This window comes from Elgaria multicarinata, chromosome 10, assembly GCF_023053635.1.
Source record: "Elgaria multicarinata webbii isolate HBS135686 ecotype San Diego chromosome 10, rElgMul1.1.pri, whole genome shotgun sequence".
Classification (NCBI taxonomy): Eukaryota; Metazoa; Chordata; class Lepidosauria; order Squamata; family Anguidae; genus Elgaria; species Elgaria multicarinata.
Genome location: NC_086180.1, coordinates 61,232,195 through 61,252,805, shown reverse-complemented (window position 1 = coordinate 61,252,805; position 20,611 = coordinate 61,232,195). Strand labels below are relative to the sequence as shown.

The window sequence follows — 20,611 nt, the reverse complement described above, 5'->3', positions numbered from 1 at the left end:
ATATTACTTTGCCCCTAGTCCAAACATTGCTACTCACATCCTTTTTTTTTTGCTGCAGTTCCACTTCTGTTCCCCTGATCCAGGTAAGAGGCCTTGGCCAGCCTGGAAGAAGCAACAGGTAAAGAAGGCACTCCATTGAACATGTCAGCAGCCAGTGCACCCACCCTTTCCTTTGCCAGGAGCCTCAATACCTACAATAGCCAAGTGTAGTAATTGGCTTCTCTCTGCATAATCAGGTGATAGTTTACAATGGTATTAAGCAATTTTGGATGCTGGTTGTAATAGCCTTATAGGGCCCTTTCTATTTTAAAATGCATCACTTCACTTCAAATGGAAGGTATACCTTCTACATTGCACAGCTGCTACATTCTTGATACTAGAGCAATAATACTAATATATATTTTTAAAGATTCCACATGCACATGCAGCATTTCTCAGTTTAAACTCACTCATGCTGACTAGGGGGTTCTAAGAGTTGTTGGACTTTTTTCTATCTAAACCATGCATAAGATAGTTCCTTTAACTCATCATGTCATACTAGTATGACTACAGATATGAAATAGGATTTCCTTCTGCTACCTTGATGCTGAACACACTTAGGAGTAAACACCATTTTGTAATAGGAAAGGATAATACATATATGTTAATTAAAAAATTAAAATAAGTATCTTTTACCATGTAAAGAGTTTTCCAGTGGAAAACCTGGTTGGTTCACTGTTGTGATTATTTGATTGGGACGTAAATTCAGTTATGCATGATTGAAGGAGAGGCACTTCTGTACGTTTAGGGGAATTAATAATTACTGTACTTCTTATAGTCTTTAAATATGGTTAAACATCCCACAGTATCTTGCTATTCTATTTCTGCAATGCCTTCATCTGTATCACGTTTTCCCTAACCTCCCTTCTTTTTCAAGTTGAAATCCAAAGACACTTACCTCAGAGTGTGTTTTGTTGATCTCAGTGGAGGCTTACTTCTGAGTAGACATACTTAGAATTATGCTGCAACTCTGTTTTTAAGGTCACACAACACATACAAAAGCATGCACAGACACCATGTTTACCAAAAGAACAGCTTCCTGGTTACTGCATCATATTTGTTGAAAAAAGGCAGTTGGTCACCCTAAAATAAGTAGGGGCAGATAGAAATTGTTTTAACAAGCATTCCTGAAGTTGGACACAGAAAGGTGGTGCTGAATCCTCTAGCCAGGAAGGATCTTCCGGCAATGCAATTATCCCCTCCCACTGCCGGTCTTTCAGATTCCAGCCACCCTAGGAGAGGAGAGTTCATTTTAGCCTTTCTTGATCCTGCTGGAGGGAGAAATGAGAAGAGAAGACAACACAGGCACACAGCATGTCTCTCTCTCCCTTCCCTGTGCCTCCAAACCTCACAGTAGCAGAAGGGAACACAGGGCTGGTTGGGACACAGGAGGGCAGCAGCTCAGTCGGAGAGAGGACTGCAATCCTTTGCTCTTGGCAATCCGTTGCTCGCTGAGGTAGGGAGGGAACCAGGTGATATATGGCGGCAGAAGAAACAGTCTCACTCCCCACCCAGCTGGCCAGCCTGCCGCTGTTTTTGGCGGTGTCACCACTGCCTATGCTCCTCCATGGGTTCATTTCTCCCTGTGGCAAGACCGCTGCTCCGGCCTTGTGCACCAACTATTGCAAGAGCTCAGCCTCTCAGTATAGCTTGTAGGAGGGAGTGGCTGGCCAAACAAGCAAGTGGGCAGCAGCAACTCTAGTCATGACTGCCCACAATAGAACGACAGGCCCTCCTGGCAGGGGCAGGATGGGGAGAGCAGTGCAATTTGCTCCTGTTCCTGCTCCATCACCTGATGTGGGCGCTTGACCCCATGTAATGGTGGTGATAGCCATGACAGAATCTAAAAGTATAGGCAGAACTTAAATGCTTTTCTGTCATATAAAATTAATTGTCTAATTCATCTTAAAACAAAGAGCATTTTCATGACTGATTGAAAGTATACTTTTAGTTATGGAATGGTACAGAATGTTTGTGTGGGGGAAACTGTGATCTTCTGCTTTCTGAATCAAATGTGCATTCTAGCCAGTATTAAGTTTTTGCATTACATTGCTGTATTACAGACTTGTGGAATTCAAAAATTGATTCAACATTGCTTTTGAAAACAAGCTAACATTTTCAGGTCTGTTCACTTTAATGCTTCCTCTCTTGCATTTTGGCACCACCATGTGATTCTCTTTTGGGCTACTGTTCTTTATTTAGCCAACACACTTGTTGATGGTAGAGTCAGGGATCCCTCTGACTTTAACCTACTTAAGCTGCCATTCAGGAATACTGAACTTCCATTTCCATTCTTGCAATGATTTTCCTTAGTAAAATGTCTTGTGACAAAGATTATTGTGATATCTCTCAAACTGAACAGCACAAGAGACATATACCTCTGCCCTAACTTTTTTCAGTGTTTGGGTTCAGATAATCAGTGGGGAAACAATACAGCATTTGTTTCCTTCACCCCTATACATGCTGGTCATGCAACCGGGATTGACCTAATTACTTGCGCTGTGGGTTGCGATGTCATCTGAACCTGGCACGTGGCATAGCAGTGGTGACTTTTCACCCACCTTACAACCCATAGCTAGCAATACGGATCGTAGGGTGGGTGAAAAATAACCACTGCCGCGCCATGCACTGACTTCGCATGTCACAGCAACCCATGATGCGGTATAGGTAATTAGGGTAATCCCAGTCTCACAACCAGCACACACAGGGTTGGGTAAATAACAAATGCTGCATTATTTCCTTGTTGATCATCTGAACACCCCCTGTTGCTGTGATATATTGGATAGGGTTTTTTGGGGGGGGGGCTGGGGACAACATTGCCTTCCCAGATCCATCCATCCCACATGGAACATATTTAACACATATGAACTTCCTTCCAAATCTTGTACAAACTCTATTACTATTCATAAAAGAAAGCTTGCACAACTGGAGGAGAAGAGGACTGTTTAACAAAATGAAAGCATCACTTGAGACAATCTGAGTACATTTTGCTTTGAGAGAGAGGTTGTAACTTGTGACTCCCTTGTTGGTTGGCAATAAAGAGCACTCAGCTGGAAATAGATGGTGGTTAGCCCCACCGTGGAGAAGCAGAGAATGAAAGCAGAACATACCTTTTAGGGGGACTGCATGCCAAAGGGTCCTGATGCGATGCAGTCACTGGCATCTACAACAAAATGGAGCAGAGCTGGGAAACACCTCTTCCTGGGTTCCTTGGAGGGACCTAACAGTGTTCCAGAATCTTGCTTGCATCTTGATGGCAGTGCAAGTATGAATGCTCACCACAGATAGCATAGTGCTATTCATTGGAGTTGGAGTTTGCACATTCAACTGCAAGTCATTGACTATTGAAGATCAATCTTGGGAATTAACTAACTTTGTATAGATATGTATGTAACAAAAGTCCAATAATGCCTGCTTTTTTCTAATAAGCTACTTCTGGAGGGAGATTTTGAGCATATAAAAATGGGACCGAGTGCTTAGTCCGTTCCCTGTATTATATTTTCTGTTATCTGTAACTAGTAGTAATAAAATAAAATAATTTTGGACAAAAACTTGAAATTGGGTGATACAAAGCTATTTATTTCAAAATGCAAATGCAGACCAGAAAAAGAGCCTGTTGCTATGGTGCCATCTACTTCCCACACAGAGAAGCCAGTTATCCATCTAGCTCATCAGTCCTTTCTCAGTTGCAGGGGCCATAGTTGTCCTTTAGCTCTGTATATGTTGTACATATTCTTATTCCCCTCCACTTCCTAACATGTTCCCCTCCAACTTTGCATGCCAAATGCAGTTCAAAATAGTACAGTAAAATGATAAGGAAGAGGCAGTTTGTGCCCCTGCATCCCAGCAAGTGTTGTAACTGTCTTTTTTTGAAAGAGAGTTTTTGGAAGACTAGATTTAGCTAATGTTTTACACTGAAACTAGTAAAACAAAATTCTTTGAATTCTTGTGAAATTCATAAAATTGTTGGGAAAGGGTTAAAGGAATTACAAGTATGATTAATAATCAAACATAGCTAGTCATGTCTGTTCGTTAACTTTTTCCATCCTTTTGCCTGGAGCTGCAAATTCTGGTTCCTGAATTTCCTTTTCTTGCTTGTTGCTGCCTTAGCTGTCTCTTGACCTCTTTGGTTGGTTGTCTTCTGCTTGAAGATGAATGGTGAAATGCTTTTTCACTTTTAAGGAAGTAATTAAAATTCTCATTACAGTGACGATTCTCTCTCTCTCTCTTACTAAGGCACTGCCCCTCCCAGTTTTAATCTAATTTAGGCTTCAATCCTATTACACTTGCCTGGGAGTAAGCCTTATTTTACTCAGTGGGACTTATTTCTGAATAGACATGCACAGAATTTGTCAGTTGATAACCTATCTGTTTTAGTGGGTTGATATGTTGGTGCTTCTGCTCACTTTTGAATGATTGTGAAGTCTTTTAAAACACTACCAACTTGCTATCATTAGGTGTAAATTGTTTGCTGCCTGTCTTCTGGCAAATATAATTATTTTACGCTGAAACAGTATGCTATGTGTTTTGTATCACTCCTATGTGTCAACATTAGAAACATACTTGCAGAAGGCTAAGGAGGTCTGTCATTAAAGGCCTCACTCCTTTAAGGCAAGATGAAGTAGTATTGATACTTGTTGCTGTTACTCACAGGAAATGCAACATTAATAATGTGAATCAAGTGTGTTTCATATTGTTACATTGTCCACATTATCTTCTAACAGATTTACATTTAGGTCAACAAGAAAACATTTATTTTGAATAGGATGAATTGAAACTGTAGCCAGAATCCAAAGAAACATAAAACTAGTTCACTGAGGCAGAGGTAGCTAGAGAATTACGTTCACAAATACCACCACCGCTACCTCTTGCAGGGCAAACAGTTTTAAAACTGATCAGTTCAAACAAAGTGAAAATGTAAAGAAAGAAAGATCCACAGGGCCAGTGCAAACTCCTTGCATGAGCTGAAATAGTTCTTTGGACCCTGGCCCAGAATTAAAATGTCTAAACTGTGTGGCTCATGTTCCAATGAAGTGAAAAAAGGTGTAGGGCTCCAGATTTGCCAACTGTTTCTTTTCAATATCTATCTGATGATATTTCTATTAGAGATAAAAGTTACCTTGATGTAAGGGTAGCTGATGGCATCCGCAAGCCTTGTTTGCTAATGATGGCTTTAGAAGATCTTTGCAAAATGGAAACAGTAGCTGCATGTTTTATGAACTCACATCAGCATTTGCTTGATTTCCAGTAGTGGGGAGCTATGTAAAGTAAAAACTGCAGGAGACACCACTGCAGTCACATCAAGCTAACTTCTTAAACTAGATACATTGATAAGAGAGAAATTCTGTGGAGGTCACTCAATAACACTAGTGTAAGTTATATTTAGGACTTGTGTATAGCAGTCTCTGGTTAGAGTAAAGGTACTATTAATACTGTTCAGTTATTTATATGCAGCATGAGAGAATAACCGCTTCTATAGTGAGGCAGCTTGTAATACTCATTATTTCCCGTCCCACCCCTGAAGAACTGTGATCTAATAACCACTTCAGTTGTTCTTTTGCCTCTGCTACCATGGTTAAGAGTCGATGTGGAGCAACCCGGCTGAACTGTAATAAAATTAACTGGTTTAAACCACATTACAAAATGAAGCCCTGTTTTTAAACTTATTAGAGACAGTTTTATCCACACAAATTGTTCTGATGATGTATCAGCTTAACTTTATTGATACTACAGCAGAAAATGAGATGAAATAATCTGGCATTTTGCAACTGCATGAAGTAGTTTATAGTTATTATACTCAGATATGATATCTGTTTAAAGTCCAATGTATTCGCAAAGTTAGAAGAAGGCTGTTGGGTTAGGAACACTAAAGTGTTTCCCTTGAGTAGGGATTCACAACTAGAGGCCACCAGAGGGGCGATTGCTCCTCGTCCTCCTCAACCCAGTGAGGGATCTGGATGGAATGACATAGTGGGAACAATTCAAGCCAGCAGCCACTTCAGAGTGGTGTTTGGCATACTGGCCTCCCAGTCGCTACTTACGTGGTCCTCCAGTAAATCTAGATGCTGAGCATGATTCTGTAGAAACTTTGAAATATGTAAATACGGATTCTGTTCAGAAAACCATTTAAAGAAGTTTTGTTTTTAAAAGTTCAGTAGCATATTAGTTGTTATACTAAATATTTCAAGACTTTGTAATAAAATGTATAAAGCAAGCACTTAATGGGTACTCTTTCACAAAATGAAGTGAAGAAGCTGTGTTAAGTATGAAGGAAAGCAAAACTGAGCTGAATCTAATCATGGCTGGAGCTGCTATATAAAGGAAAATTTGAAGTTTGGTATTTGGTATTCTAGATGTTTCTCATGTACTCTGGCATCTTCCTGTCTCTCAGTGAAAACTAACCCTTTAGACTAGGGAGTAGCAAGCACCTCTATTGGGACATGGCTCCCATGCCACTAGTGAAAAGATGGGATCTCAAGTACTGCTGACTGCAATTTTCATCACCCCTCACCATTGACTATGCTTTCTAGGGCTGATGGGAGTTAAAATCCAAAAACATCTGGGGAGCCATATGTTCACCACCACTGCATTAGTGGTAACTGAATGGGGCCTTTTAAAATAGTGGTTCTTGAAATGAGGTTCTTGGTGTATCTATGTAAGTGGTTCACAGGATATATTAGCAAAGTGTAAGAAAGCTTTAGGCACTATCTATACTACTTACATTTTTTGATTTATTGAATGGTTTATAGTAGTCCTGCCTCAAGCCCAAACTCTTGGAAATTGTTAAAGATACCTGACACCTCTCCACACAGAACGAAAGTCCCCAAGATTCCCTGGCAAGAGGGAATGGCTGCTTAAACCAGTAGGAGGCAAGAGAATTGAGTTTGTGTGTGTGCGTGCATGCACATGCATGCTCATCCACAAGGAATTAACCACTTTGAACTGGCAGTGGTATAAATTCATCTTAAAATATCTGCTTTGCTTGAATCTGATGTTCTACATGTACATTATTTATAATATCTTTAGAAATTCATTCCATTCACAACAATTGCAGAGAGAGGGATAAGCTGGAGATCAACCTTTCCTAACATGGTGTCCTCCAGATGCCTTGGGCTACAACTCCCAGGATTTTGGACCATTGCCCATGCTGGCTAGGGCTTATGGGATTTGAAGTCCAGGGCATCTGAAGGGTACTAATTTGGGAACCTGCTGGAGATGAATAAAAAATGAATGCTTAGAATGACTGGTTATTGACAGGAGTCTTCTCTACTTATACTTTGTGTGTGCATGTGTGTGTCAGTGACAGAGAGAAAGAGAGAACATGCACATACAAAACTGAAAAGTTCTCACTTTATATTCTGGTACTAAAGACACTTTGGTCCTGTTCAGACAACTAAGCCATGGTTAAACTGACAACCCTTTTGCAGCAAATGCATAGTGAGCATATTTAAATTGTGGTTATGTAGCTACCATAGTTAGAAATGGTTCACACATGGTTCACAAGACATGCTAAGCCATAATGTTTAGCCCAAAATGCTGGCTTGGCATGTTGTCTGAACAGGTCATAAAAGCCAAGTCTTGACTTCTATACTCAGGAGGAATTTATTTCCAAGTGTGCTTAAGATCCCTGCTGTATTTGGTATGCAACTGTTTACCAAAAAAGTTCCTTTTAATTATAGAAGGTGAAATGGGTATGGCCTTTCTCATTATTGAGCAGCAGTAGCTTGAAAAGTTGCCACTTTAAGAAGCGATTAACACTCAAAATATTGTACCCTGTGCATAATTTTATGCAAAAGTGTCTATACTTCTAAAAGTACTGCTGTGGTGATTATGCTTGGATAAAAAAAAACTTTATTGCTTTTAAAGGGTTGCTCTATAGCACTACACTAGGCAATATTGAGTTCCCCTCTCCCTAGATTCAAAGGTTTTTGGAAATCATGTTTTCCAGTAGTTGCTAGGCAACATTGAATGCTAATGGTGTATGCTCCTCCCACATCTAAATGGCTAACCAATTGCTCAGTTTGTCAAGCTGTGTTTTCCTTTCACTGTAAGTAATGTTATGGGGCTTGCAGTGGCGGTACAACACGGCGACGTCTGTGTGCCACTATCCCTCCTCAAAAGCCATGAAAGGCTTGGCGAGATCTAATGGGCAGTGCGCTGCTGGCAAACAACTAGCCCTTCATGCAGGGTTGGCAGCAAGTCCCAGGAAAATTCTTCAGCTGGAAAAAAAAGTTACTAAACTCTGCCCTGTTACTGCTGCACTGCTGATCTGATCTCTGACTACAGTCGCCTCATGAGAGAAGTCTTTGTAAAAAAAAAAACAACCCCAAAAAAACCAGTCTGCATTTTTCCTACCCCAGTGGTGGCTTTTTCTGCTAATGTATTCCAAGAACAGAATCTGCATACTGCCAATAAGGCTTGGTAAGTATTTTATTTCATCTATTTAATTTCGTGAGGAAATGGAAGTTCATTCTAAATATTACTAACTTTTAAGCATTAAATTTGGGGAGAAATCAGTTGTATCTTGTTCCACTGTATGATATCTGGCTGGAAAAATACATTAATACTATTTTTTACTGCTCTGATCATAGTATACCTTATACATTAATGGAAGCTGGCATAGATTATATTGTTTAAAACTTTCTTAGCATGTTTTATGAAACAAGGCATTTGGAAAACACAGTATTAGGGCCTTGTGTTCCTGAAAGTAAAAACTTTCTAAGGGAAATAAGTGACTTAATACATGATGTTGTTGTTGAAGTTAAATATCCCCAAAAGTGACTGATCCCTTTGCAAGAATGAGCACAAGTAGGTGTTTCTTAGATGACGATCAAACGAAGAAATAACAAATTAGCAAAGTAAGGAAAAATGGCCATCTTGGAATACAGCTGTCTTCACCTTTGTTTGACTTTGTGCTGCTGAGTGGAATGATACTGCTCTATAGAATTAAAACTACTTTCTTTCAAAATTCTTGTCTACCAGACAAATGCTCATCTGATTGTCTTTTATGCTTTCACGAGAGAAATTGACAACTTCCCAAACAAGCAATTTGAAAAATGATTAAAGCTTTTACAAATTGTTACGGAATTCACAGGGTCTTTCCCACCCCATCCCCCACTGCTGCACCTCAGATGATTGTCCTGGGAGTGGAGCATATATTAAAGGAGTGGAGGATATAATAAAACTAAAACTAAACATCACTCTTGAAATACTGGGAAGGGTCTTGCATGTCATATGAGTGTTTATGCAGAAGTAAATTAATTTATACCCTATCTTTTAGCAAAAAAACCCCATAATGTAGCTTACACAAAACATGAATACATAAAATAGAATAAATGTACAACCTAAAAATGCAGTTGGACAACAGCAGATAAAATTGGAGGTCAGATTGCAGTATTAATTAACTTACGGTGCAATCCTATGCATGCTTAGACAGGAAAAGAAAGGTCTACAATTTCCAAGGTTTAGAATTGGATTAACGGTGTGATGTAGGTCGTTGTATGATTTAATTTCAATAGAGCATTAATTAGGGAAATCAAATACATTAAGTGAAATAGTTTTTTGTAATACATAGATTAGAAAGTATGCCTGTGTCATTCAGTTCATTGTATAGTGGTGAATGGGGTTTGATTTAATCTGAATAAAGTTGGCCTTTTAAAAAAATATACCATTTGTTCTTTAGCAGTTTTAAATGTGTTTCAAGAAGACTGTTCAGTGATTCTCAGCACAATCATATATGTATCTACTTAGAATTAACTCTTAAGGGCTGCAATCCTATACCCACTTACCTGGGAATAAGCTCCATTGAACTCAATAGACTTATATAAGACTATACTGTTGGCGCCATTTTTAAATCAGATTAAGACTCATTATAAACATGTGGGGGAATAGTTTTCAGGCATATGAAGCAAAACACAGCATGCATTGTTTAGTAGGCCTGTCTATAGTTACTTGCAACAATGTTAATGTTTAGTGTTTTAAAATGAGATAATATTTTACTCTGGATAATTGTAGCTGCTTCCTGTGTGACAGCGGCAATGGTGATGTAGTACAGATGGTAAAGTCAGCTTGATGTCTACAAAAATCACTGAAGATTTATGTGCCTGAGAATATTGCTTCTGTTACTTAAATTAAACCAGATCTTAATGTAACCTACTGTACAGTGTGTGTGTGTGTGTGTGCATGAGTGTATGCACACACTTAAATTAGTATCTTGCTGTATGGGTTATATGAATTCATACTATGTGCAATCTAAATTAAAAACCATTGTGGTTAACATTTTAGAGATGAAAACATCTCTTCTTCTTGGCCTCCCATATAATTGGCTTGAATCTGTTTTAAAAGTCTGCCATGGTACAAAAATATTATTGTATCTATGTTAGCAGAAGCTGCTGAAGTGATATCGGTAATATGAATGGTGTTTTTAATAGTATTCCTGTGCCTTCATACAATTATTGCTCTTTTAAAAAAACCCAACCAAAGCTAATTATTAAACCTGATATGTCTCCTGGACAGCACCTACGCAATCTGTTTGTAACTGGAATGTAGACAGTATGAAGTGTCACATATCTCCAACCCTGCAAGGTAGGACAGGCTGCAAGACACCTTTGTATATATTCCTCAGAGACAGGCTGCAACCATCCATATATTATTAATAACTCTTATGGGATATTCACATGCCCTGGATACATGGGAATCCAGGCTTAAGCCTTTTATGTATGGAGAAAGATAGAGTCCTTTTTCAGAGCTTCCTTTAACTTCCTGTGTTTGCCAAGCAGCCCGGCTTATGGTTGAAGCAGCCCAGCTTATGGCCAACGACAACAACTAAGCTAATTATCAGTCAGTCAGTCGGTGAAAGGCATGCCAGGAGTTGTAGTTTTCATTTTCTGTGGGGCCAGGGAAAATCATGGCGGTGTCTTTTTCCTCTGGCCTGAGTAGGCCCGACGAATGGGACAAGTGCCCAGGCTGGCCCTGGTGCTTCAGTATAGCCTCCTACTAGAGCACTTGGTGGGCGAGAAGCACAGGCTGAGGTAGGCGCAGGCCTTTGACCCAGCTGCCCTTGGAGGCAAGTTCCTGCCAAGAGCCCTGAGCAGAAGATGGTCAAGCAGGCCATGGAGACCTGCGGCTGCAAGGCGGGCCTGGCCTGCATCGGGGGTGAGAAAGAGAGATGGGGGAAAAAAATTAATTTGTTTAAAAGGTAACTCGCAGGCCTAGTACTGGACTACTACTTTAAGATGATTACCTCACAGATATGTCTTAGGGGGCTTGAGCAACGCCGGGTATATCAGCTAGTATAATCATAAAACGATCACCAGCATCAGTTATTTCAAATCTTAGAGTTAAACATGAAACAAATGACTGGACTCCATATGAGGCAAATGAAAGTTGAAAGTGCTTTGTGAAAATTATTACTTCCCATGATGTTCATACCTTTATTTTGTCACATTCCTGCCTTTGGTCAAAGAGGTTTTACAGGTGTTTTTTTTCTGAACAATAGGAAAAATGGTTTCCCAGAGGCAAATGTGAATGGATGAACACAGTGCTAGCAGTGACCCCTCTATGCTGTAACTTTAACTTTTGGAATAAACTATTGTTTGTTTTCAGCCTCCACTACCATTCAGATTTTTCAGTCTTCCCATTACAAGAAGAAGAAAAAAGCAGTCTCCTTTTTATATGCCTGACCAGGGTTTTGTCTGTGTGCCTTATTTAGCCTGTTTTGTCTGCGCAGTGCTGCTGTGTTGTTTATGTGATGCAGCTGCCAGTTCGCAGTTACATCGGGCTTCTTCCCCAGAAACACTTCTTCGCAGTGTTGATTTACCATGAGTTTTTAAGTTGCTCTGAGGTCACCATGTTCTTTCCTCATCTCTCAGTTGTGGCCTCAGTTCAGGTTGAGCCAGTGCGTGTTCCTAGGGGCAGATTGAAGCCCAGGGTAGGTCCAGGTAAGCACAGGAAGGTAGGGCAGAGGGCAGGGAGCAGGGTCAATGAGCCAAATGGCAGCTGGTGCTGTGGCTTTTCTGCCCAGATAGCCGGCGCTCCCTCCTGCCCTCAGGATTTATTGTTACCAGCCTGCAGTTGCAAAGCTGCGGGTTCTTGTGGGAACCAAGCAGCAAAGTAGCATCATAAAGACACCCTCCAGAACCCCAGTGGCAACTGTTCACTCACAGTTCTCCCTGAAATGCCCCCCTGAGGTTTAGTGCCAGAAGGAAACTTTGTCCTTTCTTTCAGACAAGTGGAAATGCTTTCTGATTGTGCAATTGGGAGTTTGTTCTCTGAGTGTGAGGATTAAGAGTGCAAGAGAGTTCCAGTCCTTTCTGAATGAGCTCCCAAAAAGCTTAAATGTGGTCCTTAGAGGAATTCTCATAGGTTTCCTCTCAACACTGTAGTGCAAGATGTTAACATCTCAGATGAATTTGAGTGTTGTTAGATAAACATATTTCTTGGCTTGACTCATGGAGGAGATTGTGGCTTTACTGGAACTTCTGAATTATTGAATGTTTCTTGCAGCTTCATACTGCAGAGTGCCAAAAAGACTATTTCTGCCAACATAAATTGAGGCCCCTTGTACTGGTGGGGTATTGTTATTATTTTAATGCCTTTTAAACAGTTAGATGTGGTGTGTGCATTGTCAGGAATACTTGCATAACTTCATTCCAGGAAATCATTTACAACCCTTATAAAACAGGGTGTTTTCTTGGGATTCTTGACTCAACACTGCTCCTGTACAGATTTTTCAGGCATTACTGTGGTGTGCAAATAACTTGGTTTCTGTATTAGCTACATTGGCACTATAAAATATTTAGATTAATCCCATGTGTGTGTGTGTTTTATATCAAATGTTCTTATAATTAAAATGCACATAACCGTTACTGTCACGTCAATATGTCAGAACTTAGAGGGTCGGGCAGTATGTGGCTTCTAAGTTACGATAAGTCTAAAATCTAAACAGGCCTGACTATGTTTGTTTAACTAGATATCTCTAGTAATGAAAGAGGCAAGCACTTTGCTATGTACTTGATCATAGCTGTACAGTGCTAGGCAGCCAAAGATTACAGCATGCCCTGACCATTTAGAACTCCAAAATTAAGCAGATTTATTTCTTAAATTAAGGAGGGAAAGAATACTGTGGTCACTGGCTTCCCAGTGTAAGGAGGTAAATGGTGCTCTGTAAAGGATCCACTCCCATTTAGAGGCAAAGAAATACCCCTCCTGTGTCTCATGTTTCTGGTAGCAGGAGCTAACTTGAACCTTGCTGCTCAACAGAGATGGAGAGCGGCTTATGAATATTCTACTCATGCAGTTCCTATGATGGCTAACTGGAGTTTCTTTGGACAGCATTATTAACCCTTCCTCCTCAGCCTTTTGGCATATGCTGATAATCAATACTTTTGTCTTCTCTGGTAGAGGTGCCAACCCTATGTATGTCAAGTGAAGGCTAAATAGAAAATTTGCAGTAAAATCAAGTTTGAAGTTTTAGGCCAGGAATCCTCAGTATGGTGCCTTTAGATGTTTTGGGTTACAACTCCCAGGATTCTTGACCATTGCCTATGCTTGCTGGGCCTGGTGTGAGTTGAAGCCCCAAACATCTGGGGGGCACCAGGTTGGAGAAGACTGGTTTATACTCAATTCATATATTAAAATCCCTTTCTATTAAGCCCAGCATACTATAAGTTGCAATCTTATACTCACTTTACTTGGGAATAAGCTTAATTCTGAATAGGCACATGTAGGATTGTGTTGTTAATGTTTAGAGTGCCTCTGACCTCTGTTATATACTGTCATTGCAAGAGGGTGACATAGGGTTGTTGAATGTTTTTCCTGCTTTTGAGCCTTCAGGGAAAGGTGGATTAGAAGTTCAAATAAGCAGAGTTAGCAAGTGATCCTGCCACCACACAAGGGTATTATTTCCAAATAGTGATTCAGGAAACCATTGCCAAAGAAGTCTTTTGAGTGAGTCACAAGTAGTAGGTCCTGGGGATAATACCTCAGAAGACGCCAAAGGCAAAAGTGTATAGAAGAGTTGACACTTCATAAATATTTAAGTAATAAGTGAAGACACATAGGCAGTGGCACATGGTCCCCTCCCAAAGGTTGTCTTTTGCATGATTGGCTCTCTCCTACTCAGTGATGTTTGGCATGGAGAACAGGGTTGTCAAGCTGAAGAGGCTATGAAGAGAAAATAATGGCAATGAGGAAGTGGGCCTAGTAGTTAATAATCCCACTGATTAAATACACTAAACTCTGAGCTTCTCCACATTAAGCAAAAACCCACATCTTTACTGGAACTTTCTGCTTTTGGTTTCTTTGTGGGGTTACCTGGCACATATGTTATACTCTTTTCGACGCCAGGTGAAGTCCTTTTTATTTTCTCAGTATTGTAACAGTTAATTTATTTATTACATTTATATACCACCCCATAGCCGAAGGTCTCTGGGCAGTTTGTCATCTTAGTTTTTAAACTTTACTTTTTTAAAATCTGTATTTTAAATCTGCATTAATCTCTGTGTTGCTGCTCGGTTTTATCCTGGTTGTGCTTTTATATTGTACTTTTATGCTGTGTTTTTATACTGTTGTCTTCATGGTTTTAATTTTTGTGAACCGCCCAGAGAGCTTCAGCTATTGGGTGGTATAGAAATGCAATAAATAAATTGTGGGGTTACGATGGGTTCATTTACATGGTGGACACGTGGTTTGAATTGAGGAAAGCCCTTCCTCGTCAAGTCCTATATGTTTCAATTTACAGCCACTAGATGGCACTGTCATTATAGCACTATGGCAGCATTTCACACAGCTAATAGATCAGAATAATGTCCCTTTTCACATTATCTTTGATCTTTTTCAAAGCAGGATAAAGGGGGAAGCATGGAAGATGTCCTGGAGGTTGATGATGTCTTGTAAAGGATCTGCTAACTTCCATGTGTGACCAATCATGAGCATGCAATAAATCACTTGTGTAGAAAAGCACTCTGTAGCTCAGCTCTGAGGAAAGCGATGGTGGGACAGTGTCCTGGTTAGAGAAGACACTTTTGCAGTATTAGGTTTTTTGTGTGTGTTTAAGAAACTCAAATAAAATGTTCATGAGGGACTGTGAAAGATTGCTTAATGCCCAGAGAAATTTAAAGGTAAAACTGAGAACAGGATTTAATAGAATACAGCTTCTATTAAATTGAGGAAGAGTTACTCAAAAAACTGTATACAGACAGCAATATTTCATAGCCATTGACCCACCATGTGCCATCAGGTGAAATGAGACAGTCGTTCCTTAAGAAAGCTGGAGGCCAGGGTTTGGCAACCTTCAGTTCTCCAAATATTGTTGGACTCCAGTTCACATCATCCCTGACTATTAGCCATGCTAGCTGGGGCTAATGGGAATTGGAGTCCTGCCAACCCCAGCTTAAAACCATCCTTCCCTATGAAGCTGCAGAACACAAGAATCCCAAGAGGATACAAAACACTCTGCTAGTATTCCCCAACATCTGCTTTGAAGAAAGGAGTGGAAGAGACTGATGAGGAAGCATGATGTGAATTATAAGTGGCTGTGCAGTATTTTACTGGTTACACAAATGCTTTTTTCTTCTAAAGGCAAATGTGACAGAAGGCTATAAGAGGCATATATCTAATTACAAAGATCTCAAATCTGTTATCACCTATTAAGCATGGATGTGCTATCAAATGAAGTACAAGAATATGATCTTGAATCCCAGGGGTAAAACCATTTTTAATTCCAACTGGATGTCATTCATCAAAATAAAATATTTTTATATTTAGTCTGTGCATTAAATGTATTGGCTACATTTCTGGCCCCAAAGGTCATTAAAGCAGCTTACAATAAAATACCTATAAAAGGTTAATAAAAACAATTTGCCTGGTGTTCCGTTAATGTAGTGTTGTCTTCTAGATGGCTGGGCGGTGGGCTTTTGAGGGTATTCTATATGTGGAATAGGCATGGTTATAACTGGCAAACTATTGGAGCCAATTGAAACCAGTAATGCAGGGGCAATGTGAATACTGATGGGAAGCTACTAAACTCTCACATCAGATCTGGATGTGTAAAAGTTGTGTATCAATCTGAGAGTGGACTTACCCCTGTGTGTACAAAAGTAGTTTGAAGTAAAAGTCAATATCACTAAGCATCATACTATGTTAAGTGCATGGAAATGTCCAATGAGAGGTCAGGTGAAGATTTAGGAGCAAAGGTTTTGCTTGCTTGGTAGAATGGAGAAAAAAAGGACTGTGTAATATGTTCACACCTCACACACTCTGCACTAAGTGTTGTGTTCTGATTTAGCTCTGATCTTTTTCTTGGTTCCTAAGCCTTTGATTATTTTGGATTATACAATTACAAAGCGACAGAAATTAGGCAAAGCTGCTTCATTTATTCAACATGAATAGAAGATCAGGTTTTCAAGGTTCTCGATAATAGTTCAGAGAGTAAAAGCTTAACTTCTCAATTTGGTTCTGACCTGTGAGTTGGCCCTGTAAACTGCATTTTGTAAGACAAAAAAGTACCCAGTGCTAAGTAGGAGTATGCTTCAAAAATTGTGCACTTAGCATAATGTATAGTTTGACCCTAAGGGTGCTTCCATATGAGATACTTATTGCACCATCACCCTGCCTTAATCACTGAATTTTACAGGGGGTCCAGATGACATTGTCTTCTATTGTAGCCTTCCTATTTTCTCTCACCACTGCTTTGGTCTTTTTTCTTGCCATGAAAAAACTGTTAAGGAAGAAAAGTTAGAATAACTACACAGTGGCTAGGTTCAAACAACATGAAAAGCCAGAGTATGGATGAAGTGTGAGTTGTTGTTAAGCTGTGGGTTGCTACTGAATTGTGAGTTGCTGTGTTGTCCGAGTCCAGCCATGCTAACAAACCATGATTTGTTAACCATTAACAACTGCTGAAGAACCCATGGTTTGTTGTTGAGTTAACAAACTACAGTTTGTTAGCATGCCTGGATTCACACGGCACAACAACCCATGATTCAGCAACAACCAACAGTTCAATGACAACCCACAGTCAACCCATATGCTGGCTTGTCGTGTGAACCAAGTCAAAGTCTTCTAATGGTTAGTGTCATGACTGGTGTGTCTGAACCCCTCTGTCTGGGAGCACTCCCAAGTTTCACTGATGGGTACTGCCAGATAAGCAAGATATCACCTACTTGTTCTACTCATAATTTCCCCATATTTTCCCACTTCTTCCATCTTCTTTTCTTAATGCAGAAAATCTGTGAAGGAGAAAAAGATGGAATTGTTGCACAATGCTTTATAATTCATAGCACTAGGAGCCCTCCATCTGTAAGTATCATGGAACTAGGGAAACAAAGAAGTCACCATTAATTTTAGCTGGAACAACATTTTTAGTTTTATTTAAAACAACAAGGAATCCTATCTAATTTTTCAATATGTCCAATTCTAGATAAGAGTTGTGAATATACTTGAAAATCCTACAAGCAAGAAAAGTGAATTGAAACTGAAGAGAAGCAAACAAAAATGCGGAACTCCTGAAATCCTGAGAATTACTAGAGATAACACAATGACAAACTAGAAATACAATCAAAAATGAATGTTGAAAATTTTGAGGAAAAGGATTTGCAGCCTCCTTTAATCATCAGGGATGAAAATGGCAATAAATGTTTATGCAATGCTACTCCACCAACCCCTCTGAATGGAAGCACTGCCACCCGCCACCACCAAGAGGTGGAACATGAAGACTATATAAAACTTAAGGCTACAAATGAAATAAAAAACACTTCTTCAAATGCTCAGTACACTGAAGCACAAGACCTGCAGAAGGCTGTCAGTGACTATATCTGCATGGGAACTTCAGATGTGGAAGCCACGCATGCCCTGTCTTCAAAGGAACAATTCTACACGTATGCCTTGAATCAGACTTTTCCGGAACCAGAGGGCCTTCTCAAAGAGAGTCCTGCAATAAAGAGAAATTGGAATTGCAGTACTGAGGAATCGGTGCCTTATTGCCAGGCAGACCTGTATTCAGTGCCTCTTGCTGCTATGGAACTAAACACAAATACTGAAATTCACAATGAGTCAGGTTGTGCTCAAATGGAACAGGAAGGTGCTAGCTCAAGTGAATCTTTCATTACAATTATCAACCTGGGTGATGCTGTGGGAAGTAAGTGTTATGAGGTGGGGTGTGTCCCGGTTTCTTCTAGGGAAACTTGCAAAACTGTTGCTTGTGCTCACCATGCTGCTTCCCCTAAGCTAGATGCCTTCAGCAGCCCAAATAGGACCGACATTGTACACCTAGATAGGGGAGAGCTACCTCCAGCTCTTTCACTGGCAGGAGATGCTGTCACCAATTATATTGACTTGGTATCGCAGAATAGCGAACAGTACGAAACGCAAGGAAAGCAGCGTGTTGAATGGGGTGATCTTCACTGTAGGGGCTCACCAGAAGTGGAACCATTTAATGCTTACAAAGATGAGAATAAGAAATATATGCATAGCACACCTGAGAATGACAATAAATGCCCCGATGAATCTGGAATAGATGAGACTGTCAGCGGCTTGGGTCCTCTAGAAATTCCGAGTTTTGATGAGCATGTGGAACAGGAGTTTCACAAAAATGGGGAGAACTTGACCAATGTACAAACTATCTCTAGAAGAGACCAGGCTTTGCTAGATGAACATGATAAAGCATGTGCGATGATGCAAAATGATATGCCAAAGCTGGAAAGGGCTGCTGTGCCTGAGCCTAATTGCCAGGCAACCTTTGTGGTTTTCAGTTCCACAAGTGATGACCACAACTTGACTTCTCCTCTTACAACAGGGTCCAAAAATGCAACCTTTGCTGTGTTTGCCATGCCAGAAGAAGTTGGTGATGGAATCTCTAAACTTGGAAAGAATATTCCTTTTGTAAAAGAGCACCCCAGGGGCACTTCCCTCAGAAATAATCCTGAACGAATTACAATTAAATCCACAAACAAATCTCCTTTTGCAGCAACCATAACCAAAGCTAGGAAAGCAGAGATAGTGAGCTTTCCGAAACCAAACTTCAAAAACATCAAGCCAAAAGTTATGTCCAGGCCAGCATCACAGTCAAAGGAGAGTGCTGCCTTAAAAGCAGCTCAAAGATCTCCTCAGCTGTCTACTGCTTCCTCATCCTCCCCATCTTCCTCCCCAAGACAGCCATCTTCAATTGCAGCCTTGAGGAAAAAAACTGACTTGGATAAAAGTACAAAAGCAGAAACGCCAATGAATAAGACCTATAAGCAGTATTTTAATAAACACCTTCCTAGCCAAACTGTACATGCTGCAACTCATTCTGAAAATGTTTCCCACAAGGTTCCAAAAACAACAGCATCAAAGCAGAATGTGGAACAGGTTGGCAAAGCTAGGTGTCCTAGTTCAACATGCTCCCCCATGGCTGCAGCGTGCTCCCTGAATTCAGGCGGGACACTGAGTGACAACATGGAAAGTGCAGGGTCCTGGGTACAGCCTTGTACTTTGAATAGCTTTCAGAGATCTCCGGAGCAGCAGCAGCAGCAGCAGAATGACTGTCTGGGAATTCCAGGAGAAAGGTCTGCCCAGGATGCTGCAAATGAAGCTTTTGGACTTGCACGTTTTTCTTCGGTAAGTTTTTATTTTTAAAAAAATAACTTTTCTTAAGTGCAGCCCATGTTTTCAGAGCACTGATTGCATGTTATTGAACTGAACTTTAGGCATTTCTTTAGGTATTTCAGCACATTGCCCTGTGATGGTTTCTTCCTTGATTTTGCACAGAGAAGGGGGAAAACAGTTTGCTTACAGATAGAGGGTTTATTACAAATACTGGGCATGCTGGTTTCTAACTTGACCTACAAACAGCACGTGATTATGTGCCGGCTGCTTCGTCTCCAAACAGCCGGCTAGTAAGATCGACACAGTCCTAAACAGGCACCGTAGCCCAAACCCCTCATGTGACTTGGTGTCTCTTCCTTCAGGCGGCTCCTTTCCTCTCTCCTGCTTTTCTTGAAAGTCAGGCCTGGTTAGAGCCTATTGAAGATGTGATATGTCTGATCACTAAAGCTTGAAAACAGCTTGTAACTCATATTGTAATTTTACATATAATCTGTCTATAGCTAAATGTGGTCTTTTTGAAGACTGCAATTAGTAAAAGCTGAACATGCAACCATAGTACAGCAAAATATAACCCAAGCTTTCAATTCAACATTATTTTAGACTAAAATTCTCAAAGATCTTTATAGTCTAGAACTGGAAAGTTTGTGGCACTGCAAGAGGAAATGGTGTGTGTAAACGATGGTGCTTTATTAAATTACCAAGATGGGGAAAAAATCTCTTCTTTCAACACAGTAATTAAAGTATTGCACAAGAGCTGACTTCAGTGAGAACTCTTAACAAGCCTGCAGCAAACTTTTTGAAACCAGTTATTAGCATATGGATGTTTTTATTGTTTTAACGGTTTGTAGGCATATTCCTTGGTATATGTTCCCTAGACTTCAGTATGTGGGTTTTAGTGCTAGAAGTGGTATTTGATTAAAAATAAAATTAGACTTGCATACAAATTTGGATGCCGGCAATGATTGCTCCTTCCCCTTGAGCGACAGCT

General features: G+C 40.2%; 1 protein-coding gene across 3 annotated transcripts in view; it reads left to right on the top strand.

Moving 5' to 3' along the window:
- The window catches only part of MTUS1 (microtubule associated scaffold protein 1), a 116,259-nt gene that overhangs the window by 9,206 nt on the left and 86,442 nt on the right, over nucleotides 1-20,611 (top strand). For 2 of the 3 annotated variants that reach the window (XM_063135568.1, XM_063135566.1), the window contains exon 2: nucleotides 17,459-19,635. In XM_063135568.1, the coding sequence (XP_062991638.1) occupies nucleotides 17,602-19,635 (2,034 nt within the window). In that variant the 5' untranslated portion in view covers nucleotides 17,459-17,601. Of the gene's footprint in view, nucleotides 1-8,408; nucleotides 8,461-17,458; nucleotides 19,636-20,611 lie in introns of those variants that run through there. The other variant, XM_063135567.1, reaches the window with a different exon arrangement.